At 47.1% G+C, this 19,901-nt stretch overlaps 1 protein-coding gene across 1 annotated transcript; it reads left to right on the top strand.

Annotated features, from left to right (window-relative positions):
• The first annotated feature begins 161 nt into the window (after positions 1 to 161).
• TADA1 (transcriptional adaptor 1) lies at positions 162 to 19,338 on the top strand. Its single transcript, XM_069862408.1, is given in 8 exon segments — positions 162 to 537; positions 697 to 788; positions 1,601 to 1,666; positions 7,540 to 7,637; positions 12,286 to 12,495; positions 13,640 to 13,791; positions 14,734 to 14,896; positions 16,191 to 19,338. Coding segments are annotated over 8 exon segments (1,284 nt in total). The 5' UTR covers positions 162 to 187; the 3' UTR covers positions 16,344 to 19,338.
• Positions 19,339 to 19,901: the final 563 nt, after the last annotated feature.

The raw sequence follows: 19,901 nt of genomic DNA, 5'->3' as shown, positions 1-19,901 counted from the left end.
TGTGTGGGACAGAGAAGCGAACCCCCGGGCCGGGTCTTGCCCCTCCTCGGGCTCCGCCCGCGCTACAGCCCCACAGCCCGGGGCAAGCGGGGCGCTCAGGGGATCCCGGAGCCACCCGCCCGCGGCGCTGCCCCAGCAAACCCCGCCGCCCCCTGCTCACGAGTCTCCTAGGAAGTCATGGAAACGGATGCGGCCCTGCGTGGTGTCCGCCTCGAAGTTAGGCGCCTCGTCACCCAGCAGCAGCCCCGGCATGCCGGCCGCTCCCGCTCCGCTCAGCACCGGAACTGCCCGCGGTCACGTGACCTGGAGTAAGCCCCCGAGGCGGGATCACGTAACGCGGCTGGGGGGGGCGGGCGAGGGTGAGGTCACGTGACGGAGGTGCGGGTTAGGGGCGCGGTTACGTGACGTGCGGGAGGTTCTGTTCCCGGTTCTCTTCCTGTTCCTGGTTTCTTTCTTTCCGGTCATGGCGACCTACGTGAGCGAGCTGGAGGCGGCCAAGAAGAGCCTGAGCGAGGCGCTGGGCGAGAACGTGAAGCAGTGAGTGCGGTGGGAGGGGAGTGTGATGCGGCCCCGGTGGGGCTGGTCCACGTTCGGGCCACGGGGTGGTACCGTGGCTGTTCTGGCCCCGCCCCGGGCCCCTTTGTGCTGCTGGGCTCGGGAAAAAACCCTTCCGTTTGGTGTCTGACCCGTCCCTAGGTACTGGGCCAACTTGAAGCTTTGGTTTAAGCAGAAGATCAGCAAGGAGGAGTTTGACCTGGAAGCACGCAGGCTTCTCACGCAAGACAACGGTAAAAACCCATCCTGTGTTTATTTTCCTGCCTGTCCCGGCCTGTCCCTGTTCCTGCCTGCCTGTCTCTTTGTTTCCTCCCTGCTGTACTTTGTTTCCTGAACAGGGAAATAAGAGTGGCCTGGGCTGGGTTGGCGGTGGAGGTGAAAAGGTGGGAGCTGCATGGGGAGTCCCTTTTGGCCCTGGCACTGACAGGCAGCGTGGCCTTGTGTAAATATTGTGAAGCAACCAAGGAGGAGGTGTTTTCTTACATCCCTGTAAAGACCTGGTTCTTTCCATTCTGTATTTTCCCTTGGGCTGGGACTAACCTGGTGTTGTGGCTGAGTCCCAGGGTTCCTCCAGGCAGTTACACACCAGGCAGGTCTTCTCCCTGGCCTTTGGGGTGGCGGGTTGGAGTGCCTAAGGGTGAGGTTCCTTTGTGCTTACTGCAGGGTGTGTCTGTCAACACTGGTGGGTGTTGCTGAGGGTGTTGTGGGGGTTCTGACTTCACCTTCACGAAACTTGTAGGGGTTTGTCAGGGCTTGGGTTTGATGGCCAAAGAGGATCCTGCAGCCCTCTGACCCTGCTTACTAATTTATATTAATTTTTTCTAATGTGTGCTTACTCGCTTTGTGTTTAAGTAATCTTTCTGTGGGGAAGTGACTGTTTGTAAGGGTAGTGGTGGCATGTTCTGGGTCCAGAAAGGGAAAACTCTCAAACTGAAATGGAAAGTTGTGCCTGTGTAGCTGAGCATGTGGGAAGTATAGCAGGCTGCTTTGAGGGGGTGCCTCTGGGCACAGCCATGTTGCTAATGAACTGTCTGTCTTTATGCAGTCCATTCTCACAATGATTTCCTCCTCGCTATTCTCACCCGATGCCAGATCCTGGTTTCTGCACCAGGTAAGTCCTGAGAAGCCTTGTTAAAAATAGTCAGGTAGCTGAGCTTTGCCACATTTGTTTGGTGGGTTTTGTACAAAGCACTCCAATTCTCCAAGCTTGAACAGTTGTGTTCTTTATGCTATGCAGCCTGAGGGATAGCAAAGTGGTGATCTGGATGATTTCACCAGACTTGCTTTTATACATCCACTGTAAGTGCTTGATTAGAGGCTAACACTGGCTGGCTTTGTGATCAGCTGGTTTGATTTCTGGATTGGCTGTGTCTGTGAGCTGAAATGTTAGGGGAGATGCTGCTTTGCCTTTAATCTGCTTTGTTTACTGCTTCCTCTCTGCTCTTCTCTCTGCTGGGATATAGTTTTGGGGAGCAGGATTTTCCTGACTGATCCTCTGATAGAAAAATGCTTATAGTGACTGAGTCTTGATTGAGCTATAGCCAATTAGCCTGGCCTCTTGCAAAGTAGTTACCCTTTTGCCTTTGTAGGTATTTAGGATGCCTGCAACCAGGGTTGTTTGGTCTTCAGAGGAACTCTTAATCCAGAGATCTCATAGCAAGGACAACTGCAAGATATGGTACTGCTGTGTAGTAAGGGAGAGAAAATTGTTGCAGCTCTGAGAGGCTAAGACCCAGCAGACAAGTTATGGTGAAAGAATGCCTGTTATTAAGAGTACCTAATGTAGCTGGAGGAAGGAAAGTAATGTCAATTGTATGGATTGGCCACAGCTTTGTGTTGTAGCTGGTCCTTAACTAGATCAGCTGTGCTAATTAAATACTACCCTCCCTCACCTGTAAGCTTGCTTTGTTTGCCCTTGAACTTTACAAACATCTTTTGAGTCCCAGACTTGTTCTCTTTAGCTACCTGCACTCACATAATACAGAAGATTTATGTCTTAAGCTGTGCTGCTTCTTGCTTTTGACTCAGAGTGCTTATAGCTGGGCTATGAGAAGAAAGCACCAGAACAGTGATTCTCTTGTGAGTACTTATTACCTGAAGAAGTTGAGTCTAAATTAGGAGGGGAGGGAGAGAGAGTGTTTGTGTGCTGTGCTCAGCATGAGGCTGATGTGAAGGGGGAAGTTACGGTTGTAGCTCAAAGGTCTTGCTTCTGAGTGGTCAGGTTATAGAGCCCTTTGCTGTCTGACTGAAGTTGGGATTCTATATTCCTGTGCATGCCATGCTGTGCCTAGTGGTATCGAATTTTGTTTGTCTTTTTATCCAATTGCGTGGTCTTGTGTAGCTCTTTTGGATCTGCGAGCCAGGCTTCATTTTCCCTGGCTTGAATAGCTCAGATTTATCAGCAAACTCCACCAGGTCCCCAGTACCCTCTTTTTCAAGGCTGTCTAGAAGTGAGTTGGAAGTACAAGCCTCATCTACATAGATTCTCCCAAGGATTTTGGAACTAATCTGTACTGTGGCACCTCTTTGTGGGCCTCTGGCTGGTGTGTCCATTATGGACACTTTTTTACCTGACAACCTGCTGTGTGTGGCATAGCAGACTGTACACTCAAACCCAGGGAAGCACAGTGCTAGCTCTTACCTCTAGATTTCTTTTTTTGTCCCTGGATGCCAGTCTGACCCTGCTCATTTTTTGTATTTTTTTGTTGTTGTTGTTTTTTACTCTCCTTTCCCTCCCCTGCAGGAATGGAAAGCTAACAGGCTTTTGCCTCCATCTCTGTTTTTTGGGTAGAAGGTGCTTCATTCATGGTTCAAGGAAACAAATGGTATTAAAGAAGTGTTCCTGGCTCACTGGGCATGCAGTCGTGAGGGTTACTGAGGCACATGCTTTCACCTTTGTGTGAGAGAGATAAGGAAGAAAGAACTATCTTGAAAAAGCTAGTTTGTATTTTAAAATATGGTGTGGTCAGCGTTAATGACCATACTTGATACTGTGGTATTTGAAGTTGGAAATCTTGGAGAAAGTATTTTTAAGATGTGATTGTAACACATGTTGAACCATGCAGACAAACCCATCTGATCCTAATTTTGGTGCCACTGGTAGCAGTGGTTCCACCTGGGCTTGTAGGGGAACATGGGGTGGATGTGACCCTTGGAGAACGCTTTCCATCTCCATCTCTTGTCTGCTTAGGCTGTGGGTCATTGAAACTTCATATCACAGTTTGACAGCCTGTGGGGCATTTAGGGCTTGGTGATGGAGAGGGAGGGAAGTTTTTATCTGTTCCTGTATGAAGAATGAGCAATTGCTTTAATTCCCAGTGAGATCACAATGGGATCCTGAACCATCCTCAACCTGACTTCTCTGCCCTTTTTAAAAATGGGTGGTGGTGTTCCCTCTGGTCACCACTTTTGTAAAGGCACCCATAAATGCTGGAGTGGCACCCAGGTGTAACACAGATGGGAAGCTGTGGAAGTGCCTGAAGAGAGGAAATTCCTAGGAATACGCTATCCAAATTACTAGTGAGTGGATTAATGGTGATTTTGGGTTGGCTACACCAGCCCCAGTGGCATGGCATGCTCCCTATGACAAGAACGTTTTCTTTGGCTTCTCTTTTTACCAATATTTTCAGAAGTGCTTTTCTGAATTTTTGTGTCTGGGGTTTTTCTTCCCAATTCCATCAAGGGGAGCTCCAGTTTAAAGCCTTTCTTAGCCCCGCACGGTTAAGCACTGAGCTTATCTTGTTTGTTGGACAATTGCAAGTAAGGTCAAGGTAGCAAGGTTTCTTGAGTTATATCATGTCTCACTTGAACTGTTACCTCCCTCCTTAGCTGAATGTTAACAATGAAACTGCAAGCACTGGAGTTAGTGATGTAAGGAGTTAGTTCTTTTATTGGTGATCTGGAGCCACCTAAGAGATGGTTCAGTGAATTAGAATTCAGCAAGAGCTGGGTTAGCAGGAACGTTTTATTATCTCAGGGTTGGCTGCAGGCTTTTCCTGAAGGTCTGCCAGCTGTGAGATGGGTTGAGGTTGCTCGTGTTCCACTTCTCCCCAAAGAACTGGGAATGGAGGAGAAAGAAGAAAATGGGCATGAGTTGTTGACAGAGGAGAGTCATCAGAATGTATTTTGACCAAACCCTTGTCCCTGAAAGAAGATTAAAAAAAAAAACAACTGAAGATCAAATAAATGGATGGGAAAATGCACATCTCCTGTGCCTAACTGCTTTTCTCTGTTGTGACTTTCCCTGTTTGTATCTTTGTCCTTCCCTCTGTGCTGTGCTGGTGCAGCACATCGAGAGAACCTGACACTCGGCCTGGACTGGCTGGTGCCATCACTGCAGAGACCTGGCAGCTTGTAGGAAAGCATTCTTTGTGGTTCATCTTTGAAGCTGCATCAGCAGCCATTGCTGTGGCTTGGTGGCATCTCATTCTCTTGCTAGCAAGGCTGAATAAAAGCTGCCAACATCTCTAGCGAGCCAAACCAACCATGTCATTTGTGGCCAGGAAGGCAAGTAGTGGTTCTCTTCAAACGCTGGAGGAAAATTTTGCTTTCTTCATCTGGTGCAAATCAGGCTTAGTAGTACAAAAACCTGGAAAAGGAGCCAAAACATTCTGAACTGGGCCCCTTGTAAAGAGGAGCAGGAGATAGTGCCTTTTGCTTGTTCTGAGTGAAGTCTGGCTAAGTTTTTCAATGTGCAGCTTGAGTTTCATCTTTCATATCTGTTGTCAAAGCCTAAACTCTTAATTGCCACTTAGTTTAAAAGTTACTGTATTTTTTTAAATAAAGCATTTTAAAAATTCAGACTCTGAATACATTGTTGGACAACAGGGTTCCGTCTGTTGTTTCTGTTTCCATTTGCTCCCCTTTCTCTGTCTCTGCAACCTGGTCACATAGTGAAGGATACTTTCACAAGTGATGCTGTGAAGGACCTGTTTGAGAGTGCTGCCAAGGAGGAGGGCCTGGAGTGGGGTGACATGGCAAGCTAGAGAGATGTGTTCATGTTCACAGCTTTGAAATGGGCCAGGTAATGCCCATGTCCCTTTAATGCACCTTGCTTCCTCAGCCTAGAAGTGCTTCTGTGGAGGAGGAAGAGGATGAATTGAGGACCAATCGAGGACCAGTCTGTAAAGAGCAAAACACCTCATGAGAGAACATGAGAGAAGCAGCCTTATTTTGATAGATCTTGAGATCTCCATAAAGAGTAGGAGAGGTCCTTGAGATGATTGCCCATGTTGCTTTCTCACACCTCCTTGTTAGGCCTCTACTGTGATGTGGTTGTGATGAATAGTGACACCAACTTTAAGATTTTGGAGAGGGTTTATTTATTATTTTTTGATTTCCTGTAATTGACAGAAGGTTTTGTTGTAGACTATTGCTTTTCACCTCACTAATAGGATGTAGGTAAACTTTTCAGTAAACGTGTTTCTATGGGGAGAATGTGCCATCTCTGTGTGTAGGTTGTTTCTAACAGCTTCTTAGTAACTGACTGTTCAAAAACTTCACCTGAATCCTCTGATTTAGCTTGATCCTCAGAAGTCATGTTTTAGGAGGTTTTTTTTTTTTCATGATTGAGAACACTGCTTGTGTTGCAGCCATGGGTGTGGAAAGCTGTATGTAGCCAAGGACTTCGAGCCAGACTCATTCCCTCTACACAGGGCTGTAGGATAACTGTATTCATGAATTCCTAATTACAGCAAATTAGACAGAGTTGTGAGAGCTGGAGGTAAACATGCAGGTTAGGGTGAGGCTGGTGTTGAGCAGCAGCCTCCGGTAACAGGAGAGAAACAGAACTGGTGGTTTGTCTGTACTCAGTGGATGGTGAGTTGCAGGAGGCTGCTGTCACTTCTTGTCTCTCTCTAGAGGATACACTAAATGTTGGTTCAGGTGGGGCTAGGGAACATCCAAGAAGTCACTGGAGTGGCAGCACTGGTGGAGCTCCAGCCTCAACTTTAGGGGTGGCTGAAGTACCTTCAGAGTTGAGTTGTCCAAGCTCCTAGAGGCCAGCAGGGACCCCAGAACTGGGCAGACTCTGCTCCGACGGGGAAAAAAAAGATATTTGCTTGTGGTGCAAAACCAAGGGAGGACGATACTGATGACACAAAGCAGAGCTGCCTCTGTGGCCACAAGAGGGCCATCCAGTCTTTGGGTTGCACTTGTTCTCTGTCAGCAAGCACATACACATCCTATGCGTTATCTTAAGCCCCAGTGTACCTGAAGGAATTGTGCATGGATCCTTTGAACCAGTCTGCGGGAAATCAGCAAAGCTATCCTTGCCAAGAGCTGTGTGATGGTCAGGACATGGTCTGGTCTGCTGTAGTTGTAGCTGTCAAACAGGGTACCATGTGGGCTTTTGGGCAGTCTCTTAAAGGCAATGTGGCCAAATGTATTTATTTATTGGCACTACGCAGAAGTCTCTTTTTTGCTCCTTGCCAGTTCTGGTTAGTCCCAAGCTCGCTGCTCGCATTGGTGTGATCCTGCCCCTGGGCTTGTTGCCTTTGCAGTTCCTTCTCCCCAATCCTTTCCCCTCAGTGTAACAAGAATGCTCAGTCATCATGTTTAACAGAGGTCTGAGACAAAGCTTCCAATATGGATGAGGAGCTGTAAGGCAGATGTGATGAGTCAGACTGCTCCATCCTGCAGGTCAGCATCTGACCCGATCCAGGAGCTGGTGGGTGGAGAATCTTCCTCTGGACAAGTGCCTGTCTTATTCCTGATGGAACAAATTGCCTGTTCCTTCCTTGGACTTTCCTTGGAGTCATGGGTCGTGAATGCGTCAGGCTGGCTGGGTGCTGACGAAGGAAGGAAGGGCTGCCAAAAGCATTGTCCCCTGAGAAGCTGTTTCTCTGGGGCTGTGGACGTGTGGTTTGGGTTAAGGTCTGGCTGGAGGTCAAATGTTAAGGGGTTTCCTGTGGGGGCAGTTTCATCCTGGCTTTAAATCAGCAACGCCTATTGAGTTTGGGTTTCTTTATTCTTTTCAATTTGTAGAAGGTGCTGGATCTCTGCCATGGCCTGGTGGCTCTGCAACTAAACCTGGTAAACCCAAAGGAAAGAAAAAGATTTCTTCAGTTCGACAAAAGTTCGATGTAAGTGACCACAGTCTAATGGTCATGGCTCTCTGATGTTTTCTTGGGGCTGGAGAACTCTGCAGATTCTGTTACTACTAGGGATGATGGAAGCTCAGGACATGCAATGGTTTTTGTTTGGTTTGGTTTGACTTCTGGACTGGGACAAGAGCTGTGGGTTAGTAGCTGCTGGCTCTCTGCTGGTAGCCTTTCGGGAGGAAGGCTGTGGTATGACCTGGCCTCATTAGATGCCATAGAGTTCATGGAAGAAGGCCTAAATGTTAAAGTTGCCAAAGCTTGTATTCCAGGAGCAATCAAGGATTCACTTTAGCTCTGTGGTCACTGCAGTAATGCTTGTACAGGTCTTCTGTAGTCTCATTCACTTTTCACTTTCTCTGTAATATCTCATTCATTTTGTGCACCTGCCAAATCCTTGAAGCAAAAGTGATTTCCTATTTGTTCAGGCAGTCAGGGCTGTGGTTGTGTGATCTATGCTATAGAACTCTGCAATCCAGGGTGTTAGCTGTATGGTGTTCCTTGGCTGGAGTGTTTTTCAGAGGGTCAAGTTGTTTCAGAATTGAAAATGCTTTGCAAAGATGCCGTCTTCTGGTATGTGGCAGGGAAACGCTGCAGTTATTCTGCAGTGAAGGCTCTGTATGTCCATCTGGAACGGTTGCACAATTGCTTCTGTGCTGTCAGACCAGTGTGGAGGGGGCCTGGTGTGAAAGGTGATGGGGATGAAGCACTTTCTTTCATGGGTGGCGTTTGATAAGAGGGTTCAAACTGAGTTAACTGTTGAAAGGGAGAGTGTCTGTCTCTTACTGAGCCAGAATTAACATGTGTCTGAGCATATAGTGATCCAGTTCAGTTCTCTGACAAGGCAGAAAACCAACCAAGCTGAAGACCCCAAATCCCAGGTTTTTCTTGCTGGTTCAGCATTCCTGGCAGTTGGGTGAATGCCAAAGCTGGCACAAATGAAGGAGAGACTAGTGATGGGGGAGAAAGGTGGGAATATGAAACCTCCAGTTCTTATGCTGTGAGAGGTTAGCTTGGCTCAGCCAAAGCTCATGCTGTGCTCCTAAGCACTATAATTAGGCACTGTGTGTGTGCTTTGGATACTGATGTTGCCAAGGGATGTGAGTTCAGCTGAGGGCTCGTTGTGTTTAGAAACTGCTGAACTATTTTGCTGTGTTCACAGCTGCAACATGAATTCTGGTGGCAGCCTGTGTTATGTTTGTGTTTTAAAACTTGACTGTAACTTGTCAGTAGCAAGTGGAGGAGAGTTTAAGAAGCATGCGGTGACATAATGGAAGTCTTGGGATTTGGTTTACTTGGATATACCTACCTTACACCACTTTCCTAGTGTGTGTTTGTGCCTGGTATCGAGTACTGGATGTTATCACAGAATCACTAGGTTGGAGAAGACCTCCAGGATCATCGAGTCCAACCATTCCTATCAACCACTAAACCATATCCCTGTTATGGTTAATGGGCTTGTCTGTTTTCCAGTGGAATTCCTGGGCAGTGTGAACTTGAAGTGCCTTGATATCTCCTGACGTTTCCCTCACAGCCAGACTAACAGTTAGGAACCACCACAGGTTCATTACAACTTGCTTCTGCTCTCCCAAACCACATTCCTCTTGAGCTGTTTACATTTTAAAGGTTTTTGTTTTTTTGTTTTGGTGTTTTTGTTTTTGGGTTTTGGTTTGTTTTTTTTTTTCCAGGCATACAGACATGTAGCTTTCCTGTAATGAAAGCATGTGTCTTCACAGTTATGGGGAGGGAAACCTGCTTTCACATCATTAGTGGGTGGAGTGGCTTTTCACTCTGAGTTAAATGCCACACTGTCCTTTGAATAAAGCAGCCCTGCTTCCTCTCCTGAAACCAAGATGTGAAAAATCCACTTTGCTGTCTGTTCATTCTTTGTGTTTAAAATACATGTTTATCTTGATGCCTCATTAGAGCTTTGTGGCAATCCTCATTCCAGAGCCACTGGATTTATGGCCTGGAGCTGAGAGACAGGAGTTGTGGGAATACTTGATAAGGCAGGGCCATGTTGTTCCCTTGTGTATTGGAGCTGGGCCGACCACGTGTCTGGGCCCAAGGATCAATTGTTCCTGTCTGCTTTTATCCCAGCTCTGCCTGGGGACCGTGACTTCCCAGGAACAACCACTCGGAGCTTGAGACATCAGCACAGCAAGGCAATTGTGCCAGAATACTTGCAGCCTGGAAAGTGAGGGTTACCACCTTCTGGTTTGAGTTCCTGTTCTGTGATTGGGTTTTTTGTATGTAACAAAGTCATTTTCCAAGATCATAGAACAGGTGATCTTGAGTGCTATCACACAGCACATGCAAGACAACCGGGTGATCAGGCCCAGTCAGCTTGGGTTTATGAAAGGCAGGTGCTGCCAAACTAGCCTGGTTGCTTTCTGTGGCAAGGTGACCCACTTGATGGATGAAAGCAAGGCTGTGGATGTAATGTTTTTGGACTTCAGTAAAGCCTTTGACACAGTTTCTCGCAGTATTATGCTTGAGAAACTGGCTACCACTGGCCTGGACACTTGCACCCTCTGCTGAGTAAAGACTGGCTGGATGTCCAGTCCCAAAGAGTCATGGTAAACATAGTTAAGTCCAGTTGGAGGCTGGTCACAAGTAGTGTTTCCCAGGGCTCAATGCTGAGTGCAGTTTACGTTAAATATCTTTATCAATGATCTGGATGAAGGGACTGAATGTACCCTTAGTAAGTTTGCAGATGACACTAAGCTGGGAGGAGGTATCAAGCTGCTTGAGGGTAGGGAGGCTCTACAGAGGGATCTGAACAGGCTGGATCGATGGACTGAGGCTAATGGGATGAGATTTAACAAGACCAAGTTTTGAGTCCTGCACTTGGGACACAACAACCCTGTGCAGCGCTACAGGTTTGGGGAAGAGTGGCTAGAAAGCTGCCTGGCAGAGAAGGACCTGGGGGTGTTGGTTGACAGCGACTGAACGTGAGCCTGCAGTGTGCCCAGGTGGTCAAGAAAGCCAATAGCATCTTGACTTGTATCAGAAACAGTGGGGCCAGCTGCACCAGGGAAGTGTCCAGAGAAGAGCAAAGCTGGTGAAGGGGCTGGAGAACAAGTCTTACAAGGAGCGGCTGAGGGAACTGGGGTTGTTTAGCCTGGAGAAGAGGAGGCTGAGGTGAGATCTCATCACTGTCTACAATTACCTGATAGGAGGTTGTAGAGAGGGTGGGTGTTGGTCTCTTCACCCAAGTGATAGGATGAGAGGGAATGGCCTCAAGCTGCGACAGGGGAAGTTCAGATTGGACATTAGTTAAAAATCCTTCACTGAAAGGGTTATCAAGCACTGGAACTGGCTGCCCAGGGAGGTAGTTGAGTCACCATCCCTGGAGATATTTGAAAGACAGGTAGATGAAGTGCTTAGGGATATGATTTATTAATGGACAGATACGGTTGGACTTGATGATTTCAAAGGTCTTTTTCCAACCTAGTGGTTCTATGATTCTGTGACTTCTAAAAAAATAGACATAATCCATCTTGGAATCAGTGGCTGCTTAGTAACACAGCTCTGAGTAGAGCGTTGAAAGTGCATGAGGAGATGAGTCTGAAATCGAGAACTGAAATTCGGCTAAGAATCATAGAATCATCAGGTTGGAAAAGACCCACTGGATCATTGAGTCCAACCATTCCTATCAGTCACTAAACCATGCCCCTCAGCACCTCATTCACCCGCCTTTTAAACACATCCAGGGAAGGTGACTCAACCACCTCCCTGGGCAGCCTGTCCCAGTGCCCAATGACCCTTTCTGTGAAAAATTTTTCCTAATGTCCAGCTTGAACCTCCCTTGGTGGAGCTTGAGGCCATTCCCTCTTGTCCTGTGCCCTGTCACTTGGGAGAAGAGGCCAACTACCGTTCAGGTAGTTGTAGAGAGCAATAAGGTCTCCCCTCAGCCTCCTCTTCTCCAGGCTAAACAACCCCAGCCCTCTCAGCTGCTCCTCATGAGACTTGTTCTCCAGACCCCTCACCAGCTTCGTTGCTCTTCTCTGGAAGTTGTTGCATTTAAATGTTTAAAGAAATGTAAGAATCACTTAATCCCAGAAGTTTAGGATTGTGGTTTTTAGTCTTGATGGAGACTGTTCAGTTAGTACGTAAAAATACACCCTTCTGTACAATAAATGACAAAATAGATGAGAGTATGGCAGAGATGACTGGTAGATGTGAAATGCCATAAAACCATCGCTGGCCTGGATAGAGTGAATGGAGATAAAGGCGCAATGACCATGTTTGAGACTTACAGAAGAGTCAAATTAACCTAGCTGGTGGGAAGGACACATCAAACCAGAGGAGATGTGCTCATGTGGTGTGTTGTTGCAGTAGAGCTTGTTGCTGCAGGACGTTGTGGATACCCAAAGTTTAGGTGTTTCAGGGTGCTGCTTGACAAGTCTGTGGGCTGTTCAATAAAAGGACACCAACACCAGCTCAGAAATTTCTTCAGTCTCAAATTGTTTGGGTTTGGGAGGGCATCCTGGGGGGAATATTGCTCTGCTTTGATATGTTCTTATAGATGTTTGCTTTCCAACTGGAGAAGGGATATTTGACTAGATGAGCCAAAGGGTCTGACCGAGTATTTATCTTCTCTTATGCTCCAATGTCATGTTCCTAACAGCACCGGTTCCAGCCTCAGAATCCACTCTCTGGAGCCCAGCAGTTTGTGGCAAAGGATCCTCAGGAGGATGATGATCTGAAGCTATGTTCTCATACTATGATGCTTCCTACACGTGGCCAGTTAGAGGGAAGGATGATTGTAACTGCATATGAGCACGGGCTAGACAATGTCATGGAAGAGGCAGTGACTGCAGTTGTTTATGCTGTGGAGGTGAGACTGGGCTGGGCAGCAACATTGTTCTTGTTGTGCCAGCAACGAAAGGCTGGGTGTGCAGTGTGGGGTAGTGTCCCTCAGTGGGGAGAGGAAATCTGCCTTTTTGCTTGCCCCTTTGGCTTGGGAGGAGTGCAGTGACAATTGAAGTGCTTCCAAATTTATGGCATCAGAGATTTAAAGTCTTGGATTTCTGCCTGCAAGTGTTAACGTTGAAGTACTTGCATATGAAGAACTCCAGGCATGCTGAAGCAGCTGTTTTGGAGAAGGCTGTTCCTGTCACTTAGAAGCGGGCACAGAAGAGGAGTTCCAGTTTAAACAGTTCTGTGAAAAATATTACCTGTTATAGGCATGAGGGTCTGACATAGAATCATAGAATGTCCTGAGTTGAATGGGACCCAGAGGGATTGAGTCCAACTCAAGTCCCTGCATTGGACAAACCCAGCCATCATGCCACGTGGCATGAAAGTGTAGTGATGGAGTCGGGTAATGCCTGTGGTGAAGTGCCTGCTGTTGCTGGTTTTGGCCACCGGTGGTGTGTATTACCTGACATTTCCAAGGAATGATGTAGCCATTGCTTGGAGGAGTGACGTATGGATGGTTTTCTGAGTCAGGGTGTGGAGGCCAGCCTGAATTCCCCAGCTGGGAGTGAGGCCAAATTAAGAAGCAGGTTCCGCCTTATTTTCAGAAAGTTGCTTCTCCAGCACTTTCCGAGCAACTCAACAGTCTGAAAAAGAGGAATGAGTTGCTTTTCATGATAGTTCAAGGGCCAGTATTTCAGTGAAAGTGTAACATTTAATGCCAGTTATGAAATCTCTCAACTCTTTATCGAAGGGATCAGAGGTTGGGAATTTCCTAGCATTTAAGAAACCTCTTTGACATTTGAAGCAGCGTGTCACACATTAAAGTACAGGTCACAGGCTAACACATACTGTGCTGTCACATAGTGCCATGTTCTCTGTATCCGACTGCATTGGATAGTGAAAATGTGCTGTAATGTCTCCAGGTCTCGGTTCCCTTATGTCTCTAGGTCCTTGTGGTCGCAGCAGCACTACATTGGTCGTACCCATTGGTGAAGCCCTTCTCACAGCTGGGGCTTGGTAGGATGAATTGGCATGTATGATAAGATGTTTTTTCATTGCAGAACCACCTTAAGGATATTCTAACATCTGTGATATCCAGGCGGAAAGCCTATCGCCTGAGAGATGGCCATTTCAAGTATGCCTTTGGGAACAATGTTAACCCTCAGCCGTATCTGAAGAACAGTGTTGTTGCTTACAACAATCTAATTGAGTGGTAAGCAGCTTTTGGCAACTTCCTAATTTCAAATGCAATTTGCTGGTCCTGAAGTTACTTTGTGATTCTGTTTCTTTTTTTTTTTTTACTTAGTAGAACCTGTTAATAGCGGTGTTTAGCTTTCACACATGAAGGACTGTGCGGCAAAACAGGGAGGGAAAATACAGGGACATCTCAGCAGTGGAGTTCAGGAGAGCATTAACCCTGTCTCCCTTGCTTCTGCTTGTCCATCGATTTATGAAGGTGTCCCCTGGGCCTCTGAACTTCTTTCTCCTGGGAAAACTGCCCCTGGGCAGAGAGGCAGTGCCTTTTGGAGGGTACTACTGTCAAGCCACAGGAATGAAACATCAGCGATGACCTGCAAGATGCTGCTGTCCTCTCCATTTCCTGCATCCAAATGTATTTATGGTTCCCTGGCAGGCCTCTTCAGTCAGCAGAGCTTCAAAGTCGTCTTGTTTTCCAGAGTCTCAATGTCAAACAGCTTGTGCTGCGCATCTGGCAGCGTGTGTGTATGGGAAAACAGTTGTGTTTGTCCATAGCAGGTTCTAGTAGTTGACAGGAGGTTGTGGGTGTTTTAAGATTTGTTTATAGCGCTGCAAACACTACAGATGCAATCCACTCCAAACAACAGCTTGTGTCTCAATTTAGTATTGTGGGTGCCTTCATTTTTATGATGGATCAAAACTATTTGCTGTAAATAACAAGTTGCCCAATTGACAACAGTTATAAAGCAGATTTGAAGCATATTGAGGATTGGTTTACACTGTATTTATTAAACTGGAATTTTAAAAGGGTTTTATTTACAGCTGAAATAAGATAATGTACGTAAGGGCTAAGTCAGCTGATATAGAAAAGCAAACCTGGGGGCCAAGCCCCTCTGTGATTTCCAAAGCTGGTGCTGTTTTCTTGGCTGGAAGGTTTTACTGCCTGCTCTGCCTACAGCTCTCCAACCTGCGCGACACCTTCTGCTGGTCAGGGTCTGGCTCCCCAGCCACCACCTGATGATGCTGAGCAGCAGGCAGCTCTGCTCCTCGCATGTTCTGGAGACACATTACCAGCATCCCTTCCGCCGGTGAACATGTATGACCTTTTTGAGGCGTTACAGGTAAGCTGTTCATGTTCACAGACAGTGCTGCCCCAAGTAATGGTCTCAGATTTGGTTTACATGCATGGAGAGGGGTTTGATTTCTCCTCCTACCGTCTGTTTCCTTCTTTCCCTTTCAAATTAACAGTTCTCTGGCTTTGACTTGTTCCTGCCTTTAGATAACCATTAACATACAGTCAGCTCATGGTTTAATGCCTGCTCTGCTCCCCTTGGTCAGAGTTGATGAGGAAATCACTGTCTCTTATAGTTATGTAAGAAGATTGAACTCTTCCTCTGTAGCAAGCCTGCAGTGATTATATCAGAATGGAGCTAGACTGAGATTTTGACAGTGATGCAGCAAAATTACTTGCCTGGCGTGTCCCTTCTCACTCACAGAATCACAGAATAACCAGGTTGGAAGAGACCCACCGGATCATCGAGTCCAACCGTTCCTATCAAACACTAAACCATATCCCTCAGCACCTCATCCACCCGTGCCTTAAACACCTCCAGGGAAGGTGACTCAACCACCTCCCTGGGCAGCCTGTTCCAGTGCCCAATGACCCTTTCTGTGAAAAATTTTTTCCTAATGTCCAGCCTAAACCTACCCTGGCAGAGCTTGAGGCCATTCCCTCTTGTCCTGTCCCCTGTCACTTGGGAGAAGAGGCCAGCACCCTCCTCTCTACAACCTCCTTTCAGGTAGTTGTAGAGAGCAATGAGGTCACCCCTCAGCCTCCTCTTACTCCTCCTGTTCCACCTGGGTAGTCTGAGGTATAGTGGGTCCTGGTGTGCAGGCTGCTGTGGTGGGTTAGCTGGGATCACCCCAACCGTGGGGAGGTGTCTGAGGTGGGCTGGATGAATCTCCTGTGCAGATGAATGCTTGTGGTTCCCTCTCTCTCTGGCAATGCTGGGGATGTTCAGATACTTTGAATGTCTAAAGTTAGCTGTGAAAAATTGCCCCTTGATTGGCTATTGCGAACAGGCTTTGGGATTTAGACTTGAGGCAGCAAAGGCAGGCTTTTTATTTTAAGAGCTGTAAGCAAGCATTTGACTCGTGTGTTTAGTCAGAGAGAAGTGCTGTTTGTAAGATTTTGATGACCAATTGTTTTGTCTTCATGAACAAAATGAATATTTACTGTGCTACTCCCTTATGAAGTGGCACTGCAGGCGGTTGCTCCTCATGTGTGATAGCCTGTGTTCCTGCTCTGCAAGGCTGGTACTCTGATTGTCCTGCAGTAGCGGGAGGTTCTTGTGGGGCTATTACGGGGAAGTGTGTATCGAAGTATGATGCTCATTTTCTAACATGTATCTCCAGGTGCACAAAGAAGTTATTCCTGCACACACTGTCTACGCTCTAAACATTGAGAGAATTGTCATGAAACTCTGGCATCCAAACCACGAGGAGCTACAGCAGGATGAAATCCATCGTCAGCGCCTGGCGGTGAAGGAGGGGCTTCTGCTCTGCTAGAGTGAGGCAACCATGTCTGGCCTCAGATGGACATAATGCTGTTTCTTGGACTTGACGTTCAGGTGCTTCTTACAAACCTGTGTCAGTGTTGCAAGGATGATGTAAGTTATGAGCCAGCTTTTCCTATGGAAATATGACCAAGTTGTGGTGCACTTTCTCTGCTTCCCTGGAGTTATGTGCACTGAATTGGAAAGGAGAAACAAGAGGTTTGTTTACAAAAACTGGTTTTTTAGGAAAAGTAAATATGAGGGTGAAAAGAGTTGGTTTTATATAAAACTTATTTGTTGATTTTTTTGAGGACAGGGAATCTGCCACCTCGCCCCCCCTTTCTTGGGTATTTTCCCTTCTGAACTCTGTCTCCAGGGCCTTCTGTTGCAGTTGGCAGGATCCTTTTCCATTCATTTAACTAGAAACAGGGTGGGCTTTTGTGAAGATAAGCAATTTTGTAAGCTGATGTCATGCTTCCTCTTCTACCAGGGGACCTTCTGATTTAGAATCCCTGAGAAAACAAGGTAAAAAAAGGAAAGGTCATGTCTGGCCTGTCTTTTGGAATGTTTTGCATCACAAAACATAAAAAGGTTTGGGCTGGAAGGGACCTTAAAGTCCACCCAGTTCCACCCCCCTGCTATAAGCAGGGACACCTCCCACTGAGTCAGGTTGCTCAAAGCCCCGTCCAACCTGTCCTTGAACACCTCCAGGGAGGGGGCAGCCACGCCTTCTCTGGGCAGCCTGTGCCAGTGTCTCCCTACCTGCACAGGAAAACATTTCTTCCTAAGATCTCATCTTGATCTTCCCTCTTTCAGCTGAAAACTGTTCCCCCTTGTCCTGTCCCTGCACTCCCTGATCAAGAGCCCCTCCCCTGCTTTCCTGTAGCCCGTTTCAGTACCAGAAGGCTGCTATAAGGTCAGTCTGGAGAAGAGAGGGCTCTGAGGAGCACAACACCAGCTCTCTCGGTCTGTCCTTAGGTGGGAGGTGTTTGCTGTCGTCGCAGTCTCCTGCCAGTTACCAAAATATGCAGTAAAATCAGGGTTGTAAATAATGTTTTGTCAGCCTAGTTCTTGACTCATTCCTGTATTGTGGTAGTTGTGATCAGATATTGTAGGAATCATTGGACCTATGACAAGAGGTGACCTCTGTGCCTGTCAGTACAGCTAAGGATTTAGCCATCCCAGCAGGCAGCTCGACTGTCCCTGCGGTGGGACAGCAGCTCCTGGATACATTCACCAATCCACTGTCTTAGTCTTGCAGACTCCTTGGATTTGCAGTATGAGCAAGATATCTTGTGTTATTCCACCACAGAACTATGCTGCCATGCTTCTCCATATGGGGAGCCTTGTGAAATCATTGTGTGTAAAAGGGGAAATCCCACCTGCTGCCTTTCAGGTACTCTGCTGCCTTTCTGACTCAGCTGTGGGCTCCTCGGATGCTGAAAGGAACACTCTTATTATAACATGAGAATCCTATTTAAAATGTCTTAATTACTTCATTACCTATTTTTAAGCACACTCATGGAGGTACTTGCTGAAGGGTGATGTGGCTTATTGTGCCTCCAGGTAGTGGAATTGAAATGGCTTCCTCTGGGCATACATGAAAGGGGATACTCATGGTTCCCCTCCATTCTAGTTGCCCTCTGTTTGGGAAGCATTTGGATAGGGTAGCTGTCACCTTCCTCCCTCTCTGCTGCACCCCAGGGTGCTGTTCCCTGATGTTTCCTCCCAGTTTTGTAGTTTATAACTCCTTTTCTTGATCCCTATGACTGGTCATGTTGGGCCGCACATGTAGCAAGGGGCTGTGCAGCTGCCGCTGTTTTCTTGGCTTCCTTGTGGAATGTGTTGTGGAGTTAGGTGGAGCAAGAGACAGCGTCCATGCAGATACTGGTGGCTCTCATCATGAGGCCATTTTAGGATTATGAAGAAGCTGGAAAAGCCAGCAGGGCCTGGCACGATGAGAGCATTTGCATGCTTGGTAGGTCATGTCTCTCTAAGTATGGCAGTGTGTGCTAAGAGGGGGAGTGGGAGAAAGGAGGGAGGTGGAAGATTTCTTTTGGTCCCTTTTAACTGCCATGTTTCTGTACTTAAACAGACATTGCTCCTTGGAGTGAGCCTTGTCTTAAAAGTTGATCTCAGTGGCTTTTACAAGACAGCTTTTAAAAGTAACCTTGAACCTGAGTAACTGCGTGAGGTGAGATCATCAAGTCACCCAAAGTACGGGCTCTGGGGTGTGGGAGGGGGATTTCCCAGATAATTGTTATGCTTCTGGTGTAAAATGAAAGCATTGAGTTTGTTTGCTAGAAACTTTGGGGCAGCTTTGAGGATTTCAGATCTGAAGAAAGCACGCAGCCTCTGGCAGTATCACAAGTGAGTTCTGAAACAAAATACTACGCGTGGTACAAGAAGTGCCTCTCTTTTGTTTGCATGTGCTGGTGGAAGGCTCTGCAGGTGGACCTGAACGATCTGGAGAGCAGAGTCATCTATTCCACACCGAAAATCAAAAGTGGGTTATTCAGGACATCTGCTAGACAACAAAGGTTTGAATATGGAAAACCTGTCAGCCCTGTTTCACAGATGGGAATTAGAAAAGGCGAGCTTTCTTAATGCATGAACTGGTGCTTCATGGACTTCTGGGGTAATTTAGCTGGAAGGGACATCTGGAAGCTGCTTTGTCCACCCTCCTGCTGAAAGAAGGGTTAAGTTCAAAGTTAGAGCAGGTTGCCAGTCTTTAGAGATGGGACCAGAGAAGTGACACTTCCTTTTCCAGTGTGTGAGCATGCTGACTGAAAGTTTTCCTTGCATCTCATCAGAATTTCTCATGTTGTTCCTGTGCCTGTTGCCTGTCAGCTCTTCCTGCGTGCGTCTCCATCAGAGAGTAGCACACAGCACTAAGATCTCTTTTGTCTTACCTCCAGGTTGAACAAACCTGTCACCCTCAGCTTATTACACGTTGTGTGCTTCATCCTAAACCATCTCGACAGTCTGCACTAAACTTGCTCTGTTGTGTAACTGTCCTTGTGCTGGGGATTCCAGACTGGACCCAGCTCTCCAGGTGGTCTGACAAGCACTGAGAAGAGGTGCAGGATCTCTCCTCTTGTCCTGCTGTCTGCGCTTCTGCTAGCGGCTGGCCTTTGCTGCACTGCTGCTTTCTGGGCTGTTTGTCCACCCACAATTCCAGGTCCTTTCCCTTAAAGCTGCTTTCTTGCCTGTTGTGTCCAGTGTGTTCTGCTGCAGAGCAGAAAGCTCCATCCCAGTGGCAGGGCTGCACATTGGCCATTGAACATGAGGTTCCTCTCAGCCAATTTGTCCAACCTGTCTAGGTCCCTCTGATTAGCAGCTTGGCCCTATGATCCTGTCACCCAAGCCAGTAGAAAAAAAATGAAAGCACAAGAAGCCTCAGTATTGACTCCTGAATGTTAGTTCCAGTATTGAGTGCTGCTAGGAACCAGCAGGAAGCTGGACTCTTGAATACTGTCTACTGCTCTTGGAGACTCTCTCTGAGAGGCAGGGTGGTGATACTGATATGTATTGTTGTTAGGCTGGTGGCTCTCGCTGTGACGTGATGTCC

This window comes from Phaenicophaeus curvirostris, chromosome 8 (genome assembly GCF_032191515.1).
Source record: "Phaenicophaeus curvirostris isolate KB17595 chromosome 8, BPBGC_Pcur_1.0, whole genome shotgun sequence".
NCBI lineage: Eukaryota > Metazoa > Chordata > Aves > Cuculiformes > Cuculidae > Phaenicophaeus > Phaenicophaeus curvirostris.
This window is presented reverse-complemented; position numbering and strand designations above follow the sequence as displayed.